Here is a 16,806-nt window from a genome sequence, read left to right as displayed (position 1 = left end):
AAGGAAAAGAGTGGTGTCTGCACGTCTGCGTTCATGTGGGGGGGGAGGGGGAGGTAGAGGGGAGCTTGTGCAATAGAACATTGGGTTGGTTTTAATTTTTTTTGTTGTTTTGTTTTGAGAGAGAGTGCAAGCAGGGGAGAGGGCCAGAGGGAGAGAGAGAATCTCAAGCAGGCTGCATGCTGGACATGGACCTGACTTGGGGCTCAATCCCATGACCCTGGGATCATGACCTGAGCCAACATCTAGCTGACTCAGCCAACTGAGCCGCCCAGGTGTCCCAGAAATTGGTTTTAATTTTGACTTCATTTATTTTCACTTTTTAACTTCACTTAAATGGTAGCAATTAGTTTTCTGAGTTTTAATTTATAAGCTGTAACTATATGAATTTATGACTGTAAATGGTAACTAGTTTCTCAGATGATTAATTACCTGAGGCAGAAAAATGTCAGATATCTTTCCTGTAGGCCCAGTACATTCATGTTGGGTTGTTAGTCATTGGGTGCTGGGGGCCGCGGGTGTGATCCCACGTGACCTCAGCGGCAGTTGTGATCTGGCTCACGTCTGGCCAGGATCAGACGCCTGCATGGACTGCGTGTGTCCACTACAGAACAGCTAGATTACGGTCGTTCCGTAAGTGCAAGGCCATTCCAAAGCCTTCGGAGAGCTTCTGCACAAACCCTGATGTTGTCACCAAGTGTGACTAAGGATTTTGAACCTCTCTTTAAGGATGATTTGACTTTTGATTTTCTTTATTATGGAAGTGCATTACATCTATTTCCCGTGTACTCAGGGGTTGAGGTTTAATAAAACTACTAGTATTTACTGCTCATCCTTTTTGTTTGTTTAAACTTGCCAGAATGCAGAGGGGAATTGCTGTGGGCCGGCAGTGTCACCGCTATAACTTGGTGAAAGAGACAAATAAGTCTTGGTATCACTATGAAAAACTGTTTGCCCCCAAAACCTCACCAGAAGGGTGCCAGGGACCCCAGGGAACCTCCGAGATAGCTCAGGGTCCTGAGCCAGCAAAGGGACAAAATGGGACACTGGAAGCTCCCGCCATCACCAGTGCCCTGCAACGGGTGGTTTCCGCGCCCGGGAGGCTCATGTGACCGCTGTTCTTTGGCCTGTGACCTTCCCCACCTGGGCTCTGCGCACCTGGCAGGGGTCTGTCCCCACCAGTGCTCACCACTGTCACTAGACAACAAATGTGATCATTTAATACACAGAGACGAGAAACCCTTTCCCCACCAGCCCACCTGCCCGTACGGAGCCCCGCAGACATCGCCTCCCCTGGTGGGGCTCGGAGAAGGCCCCTGGTAAACCTGTGTTTTCTTTTTCTCTAGCGAAGAAGTCTGCAAGCGAGGCTTCACGGTGATCGTGGACATGCGCGGGTCCAAGTGGGACTCCATCAAGCCCCTGCTGAAGATCTTGCAGGAGTCCTTCCCCTGCTGCATCCACGTCGCACTGATAATCAAGCCAGACAACTTCTGGCAGAAACAGAGGACTAACTTTGGCAGTTCTAAATTTGAATTTGAGGTAACTTCCATGTGTAGCCAGACCAGTTAAACCAATAGGTGTGGTTTATTGAAAGGTGACTTTTTCCTCCTCATTTTAGATAACAGATTTTTTAAACCACATATTAGACGGGAGCTGCCCATCTTAGGTGCGTGTGGGATGTAAACTTAGTTACTGCAGAAAACAACAGAAATTGGTTCGTTTATCTCGTCATCCTACTGGATCATTCTACCAGAGGGAGATACAGGCTCTGGTTCTCCTGGGTTTGGAGGGTGGGGCCGCTGAGGTACAGAGCGTGTAGCCAAGGAAGAGGTTCCCTCTTCTGATAAAACAGCTTTACCTTCCAGTCCAGGGGGCTTTATGTGGCCTCAGGTTCAGTATCATTGCCTCAGTCTTGGAAATGAGGGAACATCGTGGAGGCACACCCAGCTTCACATGTCCGGAAGAAACGGAGTTTCCACCTTGTCCTTGATGCATGGAGAGAATGATCTGTTAGGCATTTCATGTGTCAGTTTTCATTTATGAGAAGGGAGATAGTCCTTTGAAAACGACACCGAGTGCCGAATTCAGTAGCGCATAAGGTCACCGTCTCCCAGACAGTGCGTGAAATAAGCCTCGGCTGACGCTCACTTCCTCTCCTTCCCACTGACCCCTCTCCTTCAGCTACCAGGGCTCTGACAAGACTTTGGTGTGGCCAGTGTAAGGAGAGGATTATGGGAAGAAAGTATTCTGGCCACCTTGAAAATGGATTCATGCCCTGTTCTGTAATAGTGTTTTCTACTAAGATGTCATAATTTTTGGTTAGCAGCCTTGCCCAAACTGTAGGGTTTAGTGATGTATTCACGTGTGTTGCTAAGATAAACAGCAACGGTAGTATTAAGCACGTCACGCAGAATTAATTCTTAAGCTTTACGTTACCCGTTAACTTCTGTTCACATGTGTATTACTTGGATTTTAAAATCTTCTTCCGTGGCACTGATTTTCAGCCTGATACCTGAGTTTAGTTTTCATTGGAAACTACATTCAAGAGATTTAGGTAAAAGATGAAACCAGCAAGCCTTCAACTCCATATAGTAGGGAGTGATTTTGGATGACAGTTTATGGGTCATACTCTTTTCTTGACACAGAATTTAAGGCATGTTGTCTCCAGTTACACACGTTTTAAGCAGAAATAATGGTTTAGCAATATAATGCGTTCATGTTTTTCCTGGTCTCATTTTGATATCTCCTTCTGGGCCTTTAAATTTACCTGTACCAGCTTTTCTACTGAGCTTATTGTCTCTACATTGTCACCAGCCTCAGCCTCTCTCTGTGAAGTGGTTGGATCCATGGATGTTATTAGAAGTCTGAGCAAATGAGACAGGAATGAACCTATGGCCGCACTGAGGCCAGCGCGCCGGGCTGGGAGCTGCCCGTCTTTCGGGCTCAGCTTGTTGGTCTTTGTAGGTTCTCGTGCCAGCCAGCCTGGAGCTGGTCTCTCGGAGGCTGGAGGTGACAGAGGTGGGGCTAAATCAGCCTTTCTCTGTTTTATTTTTTTGCTCCTTGGCCACAAATCTTTTTCCTTTCACTTTGTCTTTGCATTTAATGACCCCCTGCCCCCATTTTCCTGAGGCACAGTATTGGTAGTAACCCGGCAGCCATGCCTATGGGTAGTGTGAGGTTAATCTGGTTTTTGCTTAGATTGTAAAGGACGAAAACTTTGTCACTGTTAGGTTGAAATGTAGAGGCTTATTCTAAGGACTGTGCAGATTATCGCAATGAATGAAATGTTCCCTCTGCCTTTAGCTTTGTGACAGGAGTTTCCACCCCCTTTCTGGCTAACTTTTGTATATTCTGTAAAATTTTAAAAAGTCATTCATATCCTGGCATCTGCCACGTGATGGGAGGTCGAGGTAGGACAGGGTAAGTGGTGATGGCGGTCTGGCAGGAGAGCTGTTTATCATTTAATGATCAGCTCACAAATCAGTGTCCTTAGAGGGAGGACATTAGCTTGATGGCGGATAGGAGGAGGCCACTCCAGTGTCTTCTGTTGGAAGTGAGATGCTAGAGTGGTGTGCATGAGAAAGGATGCATTGATAAAGTAAAATTTGTAAATCATCTGCTCTGTATTGCAATTTAAGACATTTCCTGGTAAATGTGCCTAAGACAGTGGGTTAATTTCCATATTCTTGGAAAGAAATCCAGTCTCTTTAGCTCTCCTGAGATACATATCCTATAATTTATCTTTCACTGACTATACTGGTCATGCTTCTTTCATCTACATTTGTTTTTTATGGAGCCAGACCAAGGTATGTTTTCTCTAGATTAAGTTTGAAAACCTGTGACTAAGTATTGCAGATTGCATATTGATAAGACCACATAAGATTGGTTCATCTTCTCATACATGATTTTTTTTCCCCTTAAGACAAATATGGTCTCTTTAGAAGGCCTTACCAAAGTAGTTGATCCCTCCCAGCTCACCCCCGAGTTTGATGGCTGCTTGGAGTACAACCACGAAGAATGGATTGAAATCAGAGTTGCTTTTGAAGACTACATTAGCAATGCGACCCACATGCTGTCTCGGCTGGAGGAACTTCAGGACATCCTAGCCAAGAAGGAGTTGCCTCAGGATTTAGAGGGGGCTCGGAATATGATCGAGGAGCACTCCCAGCTGAAGAAGAAGGTGATTAAAGCCCCCATAGAAGACTTGGATTTAGAGGGACAGAAGCTGCTGCAGAGGATTCAGAGCAGTGACAGCTTTCCCAAAAAGAACTCCGGGTCGGGCAACGCGGACCTGCAGAGCCTCCTACCCAAGGTGTCTGCCATGTTGGACCGGCTGCACTCGACGCGGCAGCACCTGCATCAGATGTGGCACGTGCGGAAGCTGAAGCTGGACCAGTGCTTTCAGCTGAGGCTGTTTGAACAGGATGCCGAGAAGGTAAAGGAGCAGGGAGAGGGAAGCTAAAATGAGACACAGAGGGAGGCTTCCTGCCTCACTGGGGCCCAGCAGCCAGGGCTGCTGTGGTCGGGAGAAAGGGCCAAAGAAGGGTAAGCCACTCTCCCGGCCTTGGTTCAGAACCTGCAAGTGTCATGTCAGAGGTGCGCCCGAAATCTGCCCCCCGCTTTTCTCCCTGTGCAAGCCAGTGCCGTTTTAGGGACTTTGAATTATCTAATTACTGACACTTTGCTTTAGGACGGCCACAGGGTGGGTGAGAATGGTATCTTGAGTTAAAGGAATGGACACTTTGTAGAATTTCATTATCGAAAGCAGTAATTATGTATGTATTTTGCTGATAACTGCTCTTCTACTCATCTATAGCCAGTGACAAAACACTGTTCAGATCTATTACTGAGTGTGTTTTTAAAGTAAAAGATGAATAATGTGTTAAAAATAATAGCTCCTGGGAAATATGGGCAGTGATTACTTACAGTCTCATTTTATTCTTATGCTTCAGACAAAACAACTGGTCCAAGTGAATGTGTCACAGGCTAAGTCAGCCTTAGCTATGTGGAAACAGACGCTTATTTATAGGACTGTGATGCAAGCCATGAATATGGGTGAATTGATCTCTCTTAATTTGAGCTCATTGAATTTTTTTCATGGACAGGAAAATATTTTCTAAAGCCAAAAAAACCCCAAAAACAACCCAATATTACAAACCTTTGTTTCAAACAATGACAAGCCACTACCATTGTTTGGCAAGCTTTTAACATATCATTCAATGTACTTGTGTTTAAAGAAGTGCCTTGTCAAAGACGCCAGAAAATCTTCCTTTCAATTACTAGATAAACAGGTGACTATCTGGGATTCTGGTTCAGGTTATGATGTCAGGACTAACTGATAGTTATTCCTTTTTCCTCAACTGTTTTCCTTGTGAACAACATAATTGACATCCTTTACCAGGTAGTATCTGTATTTGAGAGAGATGTCATTATTAAATTTTTTTCCTCGTCATTTTTATTTTTATGACAAATTTCATTGTTTGCCCTTGCACAGTGTTTAAAATACTGTTTGCACTAAAGCGTATATGATCTTGTAGTCCCTGGAATTGGCTTCGGTAATCTGTGGGCATAGCAAAACTGGTCCGGATACCTTAAGTCCCTAATTTCACCTAACAGGTCTTTGATTGAAGAGCAGTGTTTTAATTAGCTGGGAGGGGGGAGACGGTTGAGTACCTCTCTTTACCTGTCTGCTCCTTACATCCTCATCAGTCAAAGGAATGCATTAGACATAAGATTTTCCTATAGACCCTGCACGTTTGGAACTGCTTGCTTCTTAGAAGTCAAGGATCTTCTGATAACCAAATCCCTGAGAGGTTATCAGAGGAACAGCACTGCACTTGTGTGGCTTGGCCCCGCTCCCGGGCCTGTGCCAGCACTTTCTCTCCCTGGAGTGATCGCAGGTTGTCTCTTTTCATTCTGGTAGATGTTTGACTGGATCACACACAACAAGGGCCTGTTTCTGAACAGCTACACGGAGATTGGGACCAGCCATCCTCACGCAATGGAGCTGCAGACACAGCACAACCACTTTGCCATGAACTGTATGGTAAGATGCCTTCAGAATAGATGTATCTTTGTGTGAGAGGATTTGAGCAGGCGCGAAGTGTTCACACAGATGGTGTCCCAGCGCACCGCCAGGAGGCCACGCGGGGCCGTGGGAGCTACCGACTTGGTGGTAGCAGCTGACCTCCAAGTGTAGGAAGTTCTCGCTGTTAGCAGTGCCTGCAGCTTCTTTTAAGTGTTAAACAAACACAAATGTGAAAACAAGCAAACAAACCAGTAAAACTTGAACTAGTTACTTGGCCGGTTCAACACGGATGATTTTGGTGCCAGCTCGGGTGCTGTCCCTCTTAGGAGCCTACAGGGGCCCCAGAAAGGCCGCTCAGTGGCCACGTGACTCTCCCGAGAGCTCTTGTCCATTTGCTGGCTGCCCTTTCTGAGGAAGAAGTGAGCCAGGCCGCCTGCTGTGTACCTCAGGGGCGCCCTCCAGTTCTCCCGAAACATGCCACTTCCTTCCAAGCCGAACCGAAGAACCGGGGTCGGGCCACGCGCCATGCCTGGGACTCCTGGCTCTATTTGGGGTTGATGCCCCCGAGTCCTGTGGCCTGCTGTGACCAGATGGGGGTTGTTGTGGGACTATTAAACAAAACGGCAGAAAACCAATGAATTCTAAATAGCACTTTTGTTACATTTTTGGAGTTAATATAACTGAAATAAAACACTATGTTGTTCTATAAGATATGTGTTCTTTCTGTAGATAAACTTCTAGAAATTTCCTTTTCAGGGACAACGCGTTTTAGTTTGGACTTTGAGCCAATCTTGTGAGAATTAACCACTTGTGGGCCTTGTAACTTTTTTTTTTTTTTTACAGAGCATTGAAGCAGTAGGAAGATGGTCTTTGTTTAATAATTAAGATACCATTTAATTACAGTTTGGTCAAATAAATGTTCTAATTTAGGTAGCTTCAAAGATAACATTTAGCAACAAAATTTTTGTTATAGAGGCCATCAGAAAAGTTTGATATCTGTTCTAGAGTTTGAGGTAAGAGAATTTCTGGTGTAAATGATCAAACCTGAGCTTAGATAAGGAGAGCCAAAATGTTAACCTTTGGAGGAAGCCTATTAGAATATCTTCCCAAGAAGTTTTTTATCGGGTTTTCAGACTGGTCTGACACTGCAGCTACTGGCAGAAGGTGTGCAGTCCCCTGTGCCACATGCTTTAAAAACAAGAAATACTAACATATACTTTAGACAAACGAGAACAGACAATCCCTTTGCACCCCACCCAGCGTTAGTAGTGGCACATTTAGGATCGAGAAGATGGGGAGCACGGTGTGGGAGAGAGCAGCGTGGGGTACGAATGTAGAGTTTTCTAATCTGCAGAGTGGGGATTATGTCTGCCTTCCCTGCAGTTCTATCATTTCCTCTCTATCCGTAAGATACTAAGATGATGAACACCTAATAAGTACTTGATAAATGGTGATTACTAGCAGTCATGTTATCACCAATTAAAAACATTGTTAAAAGAAGATACTTTTGGGCATGCCCGGGTGGCTCAGTCAGTTGAACGTCCGACTCTTGATTTTGGCTCAGGTCCTGATCCCAGGATCGTGGGATTGAGCCCCGTGTTGGGCTCTGTGCTGTGTGTGGAGCCTGCTTNCACCCATGTACGTGCTCTCTCTAAAATAAAAAAGAAAATTAAAAGAAAAACTCTTAGAAGCATGGATGATGTCTTTTTTTTTTAGGTTTAAGTCTTTTCTAAGTTAAAGTTTTTATTGAAAAAGAGCAGGGTAACCTGTGCCAGGCCGGGCGGCAGCCCCAGGGAGAACGTCCATGCCCGTCCTGTGCTTCTCGTCCACGGCCCCGTGAGTGCTTTCTGCCTGTCTAGGGCATTTCCTTGTGCAGAGCAAGGGCCTGGTGACCCTCAGCCCTCTCTTGGGCTGCCTGCGGTGTGCTGAACGGTTTTTGACAGCGTGGAAATGCTGATCATCAGTATGCACGCTTGACAGTCTGTAAGGAAAGTGAGCTAAGGGACACCTGCAGTTGGGCTCGTTGTGTGTCACAGATACTTTTAAGAGCTGTGATGGTAAGAACTGGAGGTGGAGACTGTAATACAGGGAGTTGGACGATGCATACTTGTGCAGAGGGTGTTTCTTGGGCCACATGCCACCATGTTCCTTTATCTGTGCTGTCACTGATGCAGCCATAGGAAGGGTCTAATCCATAATCCACAGACCGGTACCGTCTATGTAGAGTGGTCTGTGGGAGGACACGAATGTGTGACTTGGGCCACGTCAGAGTCTCGGTGGGAATGAGTACCCGCAGAGGCTCCCACAGCGGAGCCATCTGAATGGGGAGTTCTGCTCTGGACTCTAGCAGAGCATCTGCTTATGCTCTTCCCAACAGGCTCTTGGGGTCGATTTTCCTCTTTAATGATACAAACAAAGCAAAAGTTAGCAATTACATAAAACCTTGGATTTGGGAGTAACTTGTTCTGTGAGTGTTCCGCAAGATGAGCAAACATTTCTAACAAACTTAAACTTGATAAATGAGTGATGTCTTGCAATACAAGTAGTACGTGACACGGAACGTCGCAGGGTCACAACCGAGCCAGTGGTTCTTGAAATTCACTTTGATATACAAGTGTTTTGGATTACAAGCATGTTTCCAGAATGGCCCACAACTACAGAGAGAGAACACGTATGAGAAGAGGGGCAATTAGTTTTGACTAAAGGATGCTGGTCAGAGCACTATTGGTCAAGAACCATTGAGGCCTGTTTCCCACTGACTGTGGCCTTGGCCAACTATCACAGCTCCGCAGGTGCCCTCTCTCCCTGCACATCTGTTAGATGATTCTAGCCTGCAGATGTGCCCAGAAAAGGAACTCAGAGGCTGGAGTCTGATCCCAGAGTGACTCTACCTAGTTTAGCTTTGGGTGAAAACGGAGGGAAAGAATGAGTAGAAGATGGTACAAGTAAAGAATGGACAGTGCACAGGTGTGTTCTTCAGGGTGCGCCCTGGGTAGGCTGCAGGCCAGGTGGCAGTGAGGAGGCTGCTGTGGGGGGTGTGGCGGTGGGACAGCGGCCCAGGGGACCATGGTGAGAAGGGAGGGAAGGCGGGAAACATGGAGAGGGGTCTGGACAGGTGGGTTATCAGATTTAGTGGCTAGATAGGGAGGAGCCAAAGAAAGAAGTATCTTGGGTTTTGGGGAACCCATCAAGGGAGCAGTGTTGTGATGGAGAACAGCAGCTGGGGTTTGCTGAAGGGGCACGTTCCCCACCGCTGCATTCCCTGGAATGGGGGCCTCAAAGGTGACTGAAGGTGGAAAGGGGAATCCCATAGTGAGAACTAGTTTGGGGGAGAGGTGTTTATTTTTTTCAGCCTCACACTAAACTGGTGGGCTTTAAGGTGGGCATTTCGCAGAGTAGAAAAGCTTGATTGGCGGTCTGCACGCAGCATTCTCCCTTTCGTGCCTCGGTCCCTCTTCCGTGGAGAAAGCAGATCCGTTTCCAGAAGGTTCTCTGTTGGCACCAAACTGACAGGCGCCTGGGGCTCATGTAGACAGGAGAGCTTGCTTCTACACAGAACAGCCTGTGCTTGCTCCTCAGAGCGTAGTTCCTGGGTTCCAGTTAAAACCTGCAGCACTGGGCTTTGTCGGTTCTGGGTGACTGCTTAGCAGTGGGCTTGCCGTCTGGACCCTTTTCAGGATTCGAGGCCAACGAGTGAGTCATGGTATGTCTGTGCGCCCACTTGTGTACTAGGTTGCTTTGTGCCCGACAGTATGCCTCTCTGCTACTTGATTTGTAATTTTGCAGTTTTGAAAATAGAAATTGAAACCAATGCTTAGCGTTTATGGAAATCAGATAGCAAACATGTACACCATTTTGTACCAGGTGATTCTGCTCTTCAAAACAGAACTGACGTTCGTGGGCTGTGTTTCAGAAAGTGCCATCCTCCGCGTTTCTTAGAAGCCTCTCGTTGGCCTTCCCCTCACGAGCCCTCTTCCTCTGCCCCTTTTGCAGAACGTGTATGTAAACATAAACCGCATAATGTCGGTGGCGAACCGCTTGGTGGAATCGGGTCACTACGCGTCTCAGCAGATCAAGCAGATCGCGAACCAGCTGGAGCAGGAGTGGAAGGCCTTTGCCGCAGCCCTGGACGAGCGGAGCACCTTGCTGGACATGTCCTCCATTTTCCACCAGAAGGCCGAGAAGGTCAGTGCCTGGGCCCGCAGCCCACCAGGTGGCCATGGGAGCACTTCCTCCTCGGATGCCCTCCCACGTCCTTGGGGGACCTCTGTGGGGCCCTTCCCGTGCTTAAGAACATGAGCTCTCAAGTCAGGCTGCCGGGAGGTAAAACCCGGTGCTGTGCCATCTGAGCAAGTTACTTCACCTCTCCGTTCCTTGGTTTTCTCAAGTGTAAAGTGGAACTAAAAGTATCTGCTTGAGAGGAGCATTTTATCATGTAAATGAGATCGTTTGCATTGCCTGCCCTGCATAGTGCCTGGTATGCAGCAAGTGCTCTTGTTCCCTTGTCTGCCTTCTCCCCACTCACCTTCCCTCTCCTCCTCATTGTCATCACTGTCACTCTCAGTATTCTAATTAGGGTGCTTTGTCAGCAAGTAACAGAGTGCTTGCTTATCAGGGTTAAATATCAGGAATTTGCTTTTCTTACAAATCAGGTTGCAAAGTATGGAGTTGCAGCCACACATCCGGTGGTGCCTGTCACTTTATCAGGGAGGTGGTGCCTGTTGCGTTATCAGGGACATGTTGTTTTCAGAAGGTCCCCCACCCTGGCTCCCCTACCCTCCGTTCCCAATGACCTAGAGTAGGGTGCAGGCCCACGCTCTGGCTAGCGGGGAGGGGGGGGATGCAGGAATGTGGACGTGACTTTCTGCCTCCAGGGTAGCAGGCAGCTCTGCCGGCAAGGACTCGGCTGACAGACGGCTTTGGGGAGGCAGCTAACCGTGTCTTTCATGTTTAGTAACTTGTATGGATTCGGACTTGACATTGGTGTCACTTGCTGATGTACTGGCCAAAACGCTGTAAGAGGTAACGTGTACGTCACCTGTGGGACCCCGCAGTCCTCCAGCGCGGGCCTAAGCAGACGCACCCTGAGATCCACAGGGGAAGGGCTTCGCTCGCCACTCAGACTTTAGTTAATGGAAAGTGTGTTGGGCAATGAAGTACCTTTCTCAGGACGTGGAGAAAGAACACAGGGGCTTTTAGCCCCTGGGGAGACGCGTGGGAAGAAGCAGGTGGTTGCCTGGTGTTAAAGGGAAGATACTGATGGGGGTCATTTTGTGGTGGGCGGACACCTCATTCACAGGATCTGTACCAACGCTGCTGAGAAGGAAACAGTATGATCTAGAAACTGTGTCTGGTGAGGAGCGAAGTCAGTAAAGGCGAGATGGAGTCCCAGCTTGCCCAGGGTTTTGGCGGGGTAGCTAGAATGTTGCACAAGACCCTAATTAGTAGTGATCTCGACTCTAGAAACCTTTCAGGTATGAAGCGGGAGAGGAAACTGAATGGCATATAAAGAGGAAACCGTCTTCTGGCCTTATGTGAAAGCTGTGAATAGGGACTTCAGGTTCTAGGAGTCAGATTTTTCAGCTTCCTAATCATATGCATTTAACTGGCTCTGTGGTAAAGGGGAAACAAAAGCCCACACACAGAAATAGGTTTTAAAAAAAAAAAAAATCAGGACCCTCCCCGCCCCTTCTTCTACAGAAAACAGCACTGTGCTCACCTCTGCTTCCTGTTGTCGTCTAGCGTGTGGTGTGTTGTTCACTGGACATTTTTGTGGGTGGGAAGATGAGCCGCGGGGTCCCCTCAGAGATGTCATCTGGAATCGCAATGTGTTCTACTGGAAGAAGAGGTGTCCAGAGTGGCAGCGGGCTCTCAGAAAGTTCCATTGAGCTGATACGAATGGACACGAAACAGGACAAGCCGTGCGGTGAACGGCAGAGGGTCTGAACCGTCGTCCCTTTCGTGAACACGGTAGGATTCAGAACTGTCGGCAAACCAATCACTGTTCTGACCTGCATGAAAATTATCTAGAAATGTGAGCGCCATGGCCCGTTGTTTTCTCCAGACACTCTATCAGATTTCACACATGCAGCCAAGTAGAAGGAGCCTGGGGTGTTCGGTTCGGATCAAATGAATGACTGTAAATTATGGATTTGAAGGAAACTGGACTAGATGAATACATCATTGAACACAATTTTGTGGAATTCTGTGTAAACATTACAGTGCTTGAGGTCTCTGCGTGTGTCCAGGAGCCAGAGAAGCCAAATACAAGGTAGGGACAGAGCAGCCTGGTGAAGAAGGAGCCCAGCATCGCTGATGGACCTTGGCCGAGACCTGCCCAGGCACCTGAAATGTGGCGATGGGGCATTAGGGCCTCCTCAGAAAGTGTTTCTTTACTCTCGGGCAAAAACGTGTTGTGAATCTTCCCCTTCACTGAAGAAAAAGTAAGCTCTTTGAAATTCTGATCCGTGAGGGAAGATCACATCTACCAAGTAGTTTTCCTCTTCACAGAAGAGAAATAGGTTCATCTTTATTCCTTTTTTTTTTTTTTTTTTAATGCTTTGCCTTCCAGCGATGTGCCAGCTGGGAGAGGACCAGAAACCTGGATGCCGGGAATTAGGTTTCCATCTTAGCTACCTCTTTGAACCCCATCCAGACTTACCAGTAAGAAGTTAAAACGATTAGGGAGACATAGAGCTCAGATATGTGACCCCCAGGGCCAGTGGTTTTACCAAAGGAAGCAGCCTTCCCCGTGAGGATTGCGCTCCAGCCCGGGAGGCGCGCACCCGGGACTGCGCAGCCGCGCTCCTCGGCGGCCTCGGCGGGTGTTCTCGTGCTGCCGTCTGCCTGCGGTTCTGTAGACCCGGATCCTCGGTGCACGCGGGGTGAGGAGAACACCGCCTCGATGGCATGCCTCCCACGGATGTCTCAGCCCTTCATCCCATAGTCTCCTGTCGCCATCGGAATCACAGTTCGCAGACACGGAGACAGGAGCGCGAGGCCAGCGGCCTTCCCGTAGGCGGTGTTGAGGGGCTCCAGCCTTCGCTTCTTTGGGGCATGTGGCATATCCGCTCGGTAGTCTGTTCATGCTGAGAAGCTTTCAGAGCAAATGTTATTAGAATTACAGTTTTATAAAACAAAGAAAGTGAACTGATTTTGCTACATCTTAGTGCCCTAAGATGCTATTAAAAAAATGATCTAGGGGAGCACCTGGGTGGCTCAGTTAAGCGTCTGACTCTTGATTTCAGCTGAGGTCGTGTTCTTGTGATTCATGAGATGGAGCCGCGTGTTGGGCTCTGTGCTAGGCCTGGAGGCTGCTTGGGACTCTCTGTCCCTGTCTCTTTGCCCTTCCCCCTGCTCTCGCTCTCTCTCTCTCTCTCTCTCTCTCTCTCTGTCTTTTTCTCTCTCTCAAATAAATTAAAAATTAAGCAAACGATTTAGGGTGTGAGGGTGATCTGGCTGTGACATCTGTCACCGCATTGATCTCCAGGGCTGACCTGGCTGGCTCGGCGGGGGTGCCTTCCTCCCTGCCCCACGTGCATCTCTCCTGGCACTGCTTAGTGCATTGTCAAAGAGGGTGACCGTGCCGGATGGAGGGGGACAGCGTGTGGTCAGGGGTGTACCGGTAGGTGCACTCGCCTGCTGGGAGCCCCACACAAGCCCTCAGGGTCGATTTGTGGAAAGGAGGGTAGGCCAACTTGCAAGGCTGAAGACACATCCAAATGACACTGCAGGCGGCAGCCGCCTTGCTTTAGAAAACACGCTAGAGCCGCCCTGCCCAGCATGGTGGCCAGTCACCGGAGGCGGCTACTGAAATTACTTACAGCTTAGTAATAAGATGATGTGAGAATAAATGACAGTTTCATACAGTCTCCACATTTCAGATGCTCCGTGGCAACACGTGGCTAGTGGCTGTGGTAGCGGACAGCACAGTACTCATTTCCACCCCTGAAGAAAGTTCTGTTTGTGCTGATCCAGCTTCACCTTCACAGTGAGCCATAAATCTGGCTGCTACCCCACTTTCTCCATGACTTTCAGGGCCTCTGTAATTGGGTAACAGCCAAAAGTAACGTAACACCCAGTGTTTGTTAGTTGTTAGAATTTACAAGGCTGTTTGACACAAAATGTCATTTCACCCGTAAGTCAGATCCATGAAGTAGATGGGGCTGGTGGTGGGTTTTGTCCTTCGACTGTGTTTGGGGAGTGAGTCGCTTATGTTGGGACGTCAGTTGAGGTCCATGACGGCCCTTCTGGTCCTGAGGTGATAGCACACTGTGCCACAAACAGGCACTTCCATTAATATCCTCATAAAATCCCACTCGCCATTCAGTTTTACAAGTAACGCTTATGGCAAATAAGTCTTATCATAGTTAGCTGGATAATTTTGTCATAACTCTGGGTTGGAACTCAGAGGAAAATAATATTTACCATTCCTTTCTGAATTTTTAAGGCAGATAACAGACAACTAATGGTTCCCATTTTAATGGTATTTTACTCTATTAAGAGCATAGACCTAATTCTTGGCTTGTGGACAAAACAAAAACAAGATTCTTGTGGAATAGGAAGGAATTGAAATAAATATGTATCAGTATTTTAAGAAGTTATTAATGAAAACAGATTCAAGGTACGCAGTGATCATGGGCATATTCTAGTTCAAGTTGAGCCTGTCTCCTCCAAGTTAGCATGGTATAGACGGCAGAGCTTTGCAAATGGAGCGGGCTTCTCCCTCGGGTGATTTCCCTGGGCAGAGAGGGGTCCTGTCTACCTTGGAGGTACCAGGGAAGAGTGTGTGCTGATCAGTACTCAGGGTGTAGAAACAGTGAAGTAGAAAGGAAAAGTAGGGTAATGTTTTCTAGAAATGAAAACAAAAGTGAGGAAATTAGAAATAAGAAATCAAGTTTGAGATCATATGTACATTATGCATGTGTACGTGTTTTGTACACATTTATATGTACACCTATATATCTACGCACACATACAAGTATGTGTATAATGTTAAACCAGTCTCATTTTTGTCAAAGAAGAGAAAATCCCTCTAAATATTTTAGAAGTTCCCATTCTAGGAGGTTTCTGTGCCTTTGTCTCCTAACTCAGGCCAACCCCCTGTGCTCATCTGCGCCCCATCCCAAGCCCCGGTGCGGGTGGGAGGGTCGTGCACCAGCTGTGGGTGGTGGGAGGTGGAGCAGGCTAGAGGGCCCAGTGGCTCCCACACTGGAAGCCCCCCACTCTCTCAGCATATGGAGGGTAGTGGAATAACGCTTATGAAAATAAATCGAATTATTCAAGCTCTCCTGTTTATTTAAAAAAAATTTTTTAAAATATTTATTTCTGAGAGAGAGCGAGCGAGCATGAGCAAGCAGGGGAGGATCAGAGAGAGAGGGAGACAGAGAATCTGAAACAGGCTCAGGCTCTGAGCTAGCTGTCAGCACAGAGCCCGATGCGGGGCTCGAGCCCACGAACTGTGAGATCATGATCTGAGCTGAAGTCAGATGCTTAACCGACTGAGCCACCCAGGCGCCCCCAAGCTCTCCCGTTAAAGCTGTATCAATTACCCTGCCCTTGTCTGCTTGCTTCAGGTTTACGAGCCGGCTGTGCCAGCGTCTTCCTCTTGTGTTCAGCCACACTCTAAAGAGTCACCATTCCCCTGAGCAGCACAATTCTCCATTCTGTAGCTGGCTCCCGATGTGAATTCATGGAGAAGCAGTTAATTCTCTCGGGTTCGCCTGTCTGCCCTCAGCCTAGCTGGATGCTGTGTGTTCATGTCGTTTGGTTCCATGCGCATTTACAGCATCAGAGGCCAAACTGGCTGCTGTGATCTCCCTAGAGTGCGGTAGCCGCCTCCTGTGTTGTCCTCTCCAGAGCGTTAGGCTCTGTTCTAGACGTATTCCCCTGGGGGTGTAATCCCAAACTGTATTTCCCAAGATGGTGATGCGTGTGGGGGTGAGGGGTGCAGTGTGGTGGAGCGGCCAGGGAAGGCTGGGAAGAAAAGGCTCTAATAGGTTCTGTGCCGTGTCGCTCCCTGTTGAACTTTGCCCCCGAAGTTGACTCCAGAATGCCTTTTCCTTATGCAATACCTATTTGCAGCCTTTTTTTTTTTTTTTTTTTTTTTAAACTCTGTGATCAGAGGTTACTGCCCTGGTGGCGGTGGATTCAGACTTTTGGGGGTGCTCGGCCCTTCGGAAAGCATCAGGGGCTTCGAGCTTGTCCTTTGGAGTGCAGGGTTTCCATCTCATAAACAAAAGACAAACTACGCTTGCACGGAAGTCCTGTGAAGCCACAGCCAGGTTTGTTTCCGTCCCTGAGAGACTTTAACCCAGTGACTTTAGCTGTGTAGAGGCCTTTCTCCACAAGATTTCCACATGCAAGCCATCCTTTTCTGTGTATTTAGAACCTGGCTATATTTTTTCAGGTAAGTATAATCAATACCCTTCCCAGCTACCTTAAGAAAGTATAAGTTACTTTTACTACAGGCATATATAAAACTTCTCGACTATTTCTCTTCACTGGTTGCTTGAAAAATTGGATACATTTTAATGGCCATTTTGATACAGTGATATATTAGGTTGATGCTTCCTCTCATTGTGTGGTATTGTGTAACTAAAACTCATTTCCACCTTGTTCTATCACAAGCATTTTAGCCTCTTGTATATGGTGACTCTGTCTCATGCAGGAGCAGTTAATTGCTGACTTGACCTGATGAATTAATAATAATGATGGTTAACCAGAGTCAATTTATATTTGAGAAAGGCTTACAGTGATGGGTGTTAAATGCAGTAATGGGA

The 16,806-nt window shown here is 47.5% G+C and overlaps 1 protein-coding gene across 1 annotated transcript in view; it reads left to right on the top strand.

Annotated features, from left to right (window-relative positions):
• The window catches only part of TRIO (trio Rho guanine nucleotide exchange factor), a 229,487-nt gene that overhangs the window by 14,970 nt on the left and 197,711 nt on the right, over positions 1-16,806 (top strand). Inside the window, exons 3-6 of the mRNA XM_077749451.1 lie at positions 1,344-1,536; positions 3,920-4,432; positions 5,921-6,043; positions 10,019-10,210. Coding sequence (XP_077605577.1) covers positions 1,344-1,536; positions 3,920-4,432; positions 5,921-6,043; positions 10,019-10,210 — 1,021 coding nt within the window. The remainder of the gene's footprint in view (positions 1-1,343; positions 1,537-3,919; positions 4,433-5,920; positions 6,044-10,018; positions 10,211-16,806) is intronic.

This window comes from Crocuta crocuta, unplaced genomic scaffold (assembly GCF_008692635.1).
Source record: "Crocuta crocuta isolate KB4526 unplaced genomic scaffold, BGI_CrCroc_1.0 scaffold89, whole genome shotgun sequence".
In the NCBI taxonomy this organism is placed as follows: Eukaryota; Metazoa; Chordata; class Mammalia; order Carnivora; family Hyaenidae; genus Crocuta; species Crocuta crocuta.
The sequence above is the reverse complement of the archived record's forward strand: the minus strand, read 5'-3'. Positions and strand labels throughout refer to the sequence as shown.